The sequence below is a fragment of the Hevea brasiliensis genome, chromosome 10, assembly GCF_030052815.1.
Source record: "Hevea brasiliensis isolate MT/VB/25A 57/8 chromosome 10, ASM3005281v1, whole genome shotgun sequence".
Classification (NCBI taxonomy): Eukaryota; Viridiplantae; Streptophyta; class Magnoliopsida; order Malpighiales; family Euphorbiaceae; genus Hevea; species Hevea brasiliensis.
The window spans coordinates 81,925,984-81,931,747 of NC_079502.1; the positions used below are offsets into that span (position 1 = coordinate 81,925,984).

The 5,764-nt window shown below is 28.3% G+C and overlaps 1 protein-coding gene across 1 annotated transcript; it reads right to left on the reverse strand.

The window, feature by feature from the left end:
• Positions 1 to 763: 763 nt before the first annotated feature.
• LOC131169521 (uncharacterized) lies at positions 764 to 1,607 on the reverse strand. The gene is made up of 2 exons (XM_058128719.1): positions 1,454 to 1,607; positions 764 to 1,309 (listed from the first exon to the last, which is right to left on the reverse strand). Exons 1-2 carry the CDS (start codon positions 1,527 to 1,529, stop codon positions 1,146 to 1,148), a joined length of 240 nt encoding a protein of 79 aa, XP_057984702.1. The 5' UTR covers positions 1,530 to 1,607; the 3' UTR covers positions 764 to 1,145.
• Between the last annotated feature and the right edge of the window lie 4,157 nt (positions 1,608 to 5,764).

The window sequence follows — 5,764 nt, forward strand, 5'->3', positions numbered from 1 at the left end:
ACTCTTATGATCAATTATACTCAAGATCTTCTCCTCTGAGCTACAAATATAGTTTACTTTCATCTGGAATTTTGGCTCCTTGTCGTAGAGTCGATGCACGCCATCAATTTCATAAACAAAAAATGTTAGTCATTACATGATTAATTAATCCTTTATAAAAGATCCACATATATATAAGTTGAAAAAAAAAATATAGTATTTCTAACTTTCTATTGGGTAACCAGTGTATATTTTGTTAATTTGTTGGGACAGTGTACTGGTGTTTAGCAGTTTTGTGGAAAATTTCCATCATCTCTAGCAACAAGAAGACTCTCCCCCCCTCTCTCTCTCTCTCTCTCTCTCTCTCTCTCTTCAAGTCATATCTTGTTGGGACTTACCAGTAATTCTTTTATATCAAAAGCTTTACATCTGATGCAGAAACCAAGTAAAAGTATAGCACCTGTAAATTAATATCAGAAGCTGCATACTTAGCAGTTCTTGCAGTTCTTTCCCATTTTCAACATGATTCAAACTTCAAACCTCCTGCTAGATCAGACCTTTTGGTCTTTTTTCTATATTATTGCTGGAAGTTTTTATTGCCAACTCTAATCACAGTTTTAAGATGATTTTTTTTTTAACGAAGGCAAAGTTTTAGGATGATTGGTTCCTTTATAACTAAATTAGATTTTTTTCATTTTCCCAGATGAATTGGCAAAAAGATGTTTATTTCATGTACATAAATGAAAATTTTCCTATAAACTGACACCAGTAATGAACAGTAAGATACCAAAAACATAAGTGTACTTTTGTATTCTGTAACTAATTAAAGGTATTACAAGCCAATATACCTGTAAAGCTAGCTAGCCATATATTGCACATTGCAGTCAGTTCTTAAAAGCCCTGATATGCTCTAATTAATTCACAGAAAGAGTCCGCAAAGACTAAAGCCTAGTGCAATATCCACCATTGTTCTGCAAGTTTACACTTCTATATATATATATATATATATATATATATATATATATATATATATAGTTATTAATATTTTTTAATATCCTAGATGTAGATACCTAAGGATGAAAGCTCAAAATCATGATTAGATATATATATATATATAAGAAAAGAGTAAAATCTTGTAGTTGCATGACAAAATTTAATTTCCCATTTTAATTATGAATTGGAGGTTTCTTGCTTGGGCCAGTATAGTCCATCCCCAGTTGTTCATCAGCATCTGGGTGTACCCCATTTCCTTTGGATGTGAAGGAATTATCTTGATGGTCCTTGATCTTCTCTACTTCATTAATGTTTTTTGCCACTTGCAAAGTCCTTGCTGCATAAGAGAAGGGAGAAAAACTGTTAAAAGGAATAGCTTTGCAATTGCATATCATCAAATCTTGATCAACTTTAAAGATTCAAGAATAGAGAAAGTAATTATCAATTATAGTAATAGAGAGTTAATTAATTAATTAATTACCTCTTGCACCAATGGATACAAAGCAAAGCAGGAAAAAGGCTACAAGAAGAATATTCTTGCATGGAACCTTTGCCATATCTCAAGCCTTCTGGGTTTGTGATCTGAGCAGTAGTAGAAGTGTTGGTTGTTGATTTGTTTAGGCTCTTCAAGATTGACCTCTTATATAGAGAATTGGACATACCCACATACTTGGACATGTGTTGCAATCAAGTGTGACCTAAATTTTGTAGTAATTCTACGTGAACAAATGTTGCCTTATGTGTCAAAATCAATGTCTCATTGCTGTCTCTGCATGAAAATACTAGCACAGACAGAGACTCTCTCCTATGGAAAACCTATAGCTACAAATCCTTCACTTCTCTCTTCACTTATGGTGATCACGCCCAGGGCTTCACTTTGTGTCTCCGTAGTTGGAAGCTATCAACCCCAGATACACTTCTTCCTTCTTTCATTAAATATATTTAATTAATTAATAACCCTTCTAATTAAGCTCATGTAATTAATTCAAGGCTTTGGTTGATTTTTCTCTATTATTTGTCCATTCTAATAACTGTCTATCCATGCTTTTATTAGAATACATAATTGCTTTATAAAATTACTAACTTGAAGACAAATAAGAGGCTAGTAGTGAATTGAATTTATTAGAATTTTAGAGACGAGAGAACAAGCTAGATTTCTGAACCCCCCAAATTCTCTAAGTAAGCCTAAAAGCAAGAATTATGGCCATTGCTTATGTGGAATTTAGTTAGGCATTTTTCTAGCATAACATTGCTAGAGAACATGATAATTAACCTAATTTTACTTAGTTCAAGTAATTAAGTCATAATTAGAGAATTTGGATTATTCTGCAGCAGATTAATCATTGAAAAAACCATGCATTAATTAATGGAGGGAGAAGAACCGACATGTTTGTGGGCTACCATCACTTCCTGATAAGCTGATCAAATTTCTAACTATGTACCAAAAAATCACGTGAAGTGCACTGTGGATAATCTACTTAATGGACCCTCCTTGTCCTCATAATCAACATACATTAAACATGATTAGTCTTCCCAATTAATTAAGTCTTAAGACAAAGACATTATCAATGTTAGATCATTGATAAATCTCATGTTGGAACATGCTTTGATTACTACTATAATATATTAATTTATGTGCTTATTTTCATGCATTGAATCTAATTTATACTATATCATTATCAGGGTGTGCTGTTTTTAATTTAAATCGAAAAATTTTACTGAATTAATTCAATTTAATCGATTTAATTTTTCAGTCTAAGCAATTTGATTTAATTTGAGATTTTAGATAATTTTAACCATCTTATCTTAGACTCATATTTTGCCGCTCGCCAACTCGGCTAATAGCCCTCATCTTAGTTTCTCCATTTGACTCTCATGTCAGCTTGAATGTGCTTCATTGCAATTATCAATTCTCATAACTCTATCTCCCTCCTTAGGCCTTTCTCTCACACATCACGATTCCACGGCTTCAATCCCAAATCTCTCTCTTGAATGCTTGTATGTTGAATCGACGGCAGTAGTTCGGTTTCTATTTGTAGAAGATCGGAGATGCTTAATCCCAGTAATTACCCCATTGTCTTTCATCCCTCGCTTGTCCCACAATTTCTTGATTTCCTCAAGGTCGATAATTGTAAACACTCTTATTGATTTCTTATAATCTTGCTTGTGCGTTTGGGACTTTATCTCGGTGAGTTTAGTTGATTTCCAAGTGTTATTGATTTCTGGATATTGCATCGTGAGATTATAATTACTAAATTAGCTCAATTAATTTTGATTTTAAAAATTTTTTTATGAGATTTTGAGTTCAATTTCCCCTGCCAAGACTCAAAAAAAAAAAAAAAAAAAAATCCTTCAATTGATTGATTGAATCAGCCGGATAAATTGGATCACTTTCTTAACCGATTTAATTTCATTGATTCGTTAGCCTAATGGGCCAATTCGATTTGAATAACTATGAGAAGAAAAAGAAGAAAGTGGCAGATAAATGGTGATGGTCATAGCCACATTTGGCATACGTAGAGAAGAATAAAAACAACTAAAAAGTAAATTTAAAAAAAAAAAAAAAAACAACTAAAAATTAGAGAAAGTGAAAGTGGCCACAAATTAAAAATTTTATTCACTTCATTTTGTGATATTTAACTAAAGTAGTTTAATAACAATTAAAAATAAAACAAAGTTATTAAAAAAATAATAAAATATTTTTTTTACCATTTTATATAATTAGTTATTGTAAATTTTACACAAATTCGATATTTATAAAAATGTTATTTTAATTTGTTTAACAAACTAAAAATTTTATTCATTTCATTTTGTTATATTTAACTAAAATATAATTAATAACAATTAAAAATAGAACAAAGTTTTTAAAAATATAATAAAATATTTTTTATGTAATTAGTTATTCTAACTTAAAATTTATACAAATTTAGTATTCATTAAAATATTATATTAATTTCTTTTAACAAATTAAAAATTCTATTTGTTTCTTTTTGTTGTTTTTAATTAAAACTAAATTTAATAACAATAAAAATATACCAAAATTATTAAAAATATAATAATATTTTTAACTTTTAATATAATTAGTTATTGCAACTTAAAATTTTATATTTTGACGATTTTAACTAGGGGAGAGTAATTTTCGGTTTAAACCGAAAAATCGAACAGAACCAATTCAATTCGGTTCAATCGGTTCGGTTTTAAAATTCAATTGATTCAGTTTGGTTTATAATTTTAATAATTTCGGCTAACTGGTTCGGTTCGGTTATTTACATAAAAAATAAAAAAAATCGAACTGAACCGAAATTATTAATATATATAGGAAATCAAAGAAAATCGAATTAAAGGAATCGAACCGAACCAAAATCAAAGAAAACCAAACCGAACCTTAAGATTTTTGAGTTTTGATTTCTAATTTTTTTTATGTTTTATTATTTAGATTTAACGTTAAAAATATAAAATTTTATAAATTTTGGTTTGATCGGTTTAAAATCGAACTGAACCGATATTTATCGGTTCGATTCGATTCAATTTTCTCTTATTCGGTTTGATTCAATTTTTAAAATTTTTAATTCTCAATTTTCGATTTTAGTGATTCAGTTTGGTTTGAAACTGAACCGATCGTTTGCACACCCCTAATTTTAACTACATAAAAGGGTATATGATAAAATTAAACACCTGAATTTGAATACCAAATTCAAGTTATACAAGAAGTTACACTTGAATTTATCATAATATAAAATTTCAAGCTACAATAACTAATTTTATAAAACTTATAAAAATATTTTATTATATTATTAATGACTTCATTCTATTTTTAATTATTATTAAATATATTTAGTTAAATATAACAAAATGAAATGAATAAAATTTTTAATTTGTGGCCACTTTCACTTTCTCTAATTTGTAGTTGTTCTTATACTTCTCCACGTATTCCCAGGTGGCTATGACCATCACCTGGCATCTGTACCTTCTTATTTTTCTTCTTCATCATTATTAAAAAAAAAAAAAAAAAAAAACATATAGCCAACACCTGCTGCAGCCTTATGAAACTGTGAAGATGCCGATGTTCATATACGGCTATTTCTTATTATTTATTGAATTATTGTTGAAAAAATTATTTTTTTAAATATATTAATTAAAAAATATTAAAAGAAATTTAAAATTAAATTTTATAAGTTTTAGTTATAAAAATATTAAAATAATAAAATAATTTTTTTAAATTATTTTTTTAATAATATTTAATATTATATTTTTATTTAAAAAATAGTTTAGATCATATAAATTTAATGTCAAACAGAGACATAATTAGCGATCTAATCCTGCAATTTAATTTACGCTACCGTTATCCAAAGTATCAGTATCCATCTAATACCGACAGTTATATTTTTGGTATCTTTCTCAATATTGCCACCATGTCCAAAATCACCGTGACTTGAGAATTATTTCCCAAACACCTCAGAAATAGGAAATATTTTTTCATTTTACACAATTTTAGCAAAAAGCTCAATCGGATTGGACCATTTGAATGAATTGTAGATTTTTGTCCAATTCAATTCAAGCAGAAGTGACCAATATCAACCCTCCTCCAAGACGATTTCGATTTGGTTTCGACACATAAATCATTGATTAATTTAATATCAAATTTAACCAAATTAATTTCGACTTAATTCCAAACTCATCCATAACTATATTAAAAACCTAATTAATATCCCACAAATATGCAAAATTATTATCACTTTTAGGAGATTTAATATTCAAGACTATATATAATTTGAGGGTACATTCTCTTTGC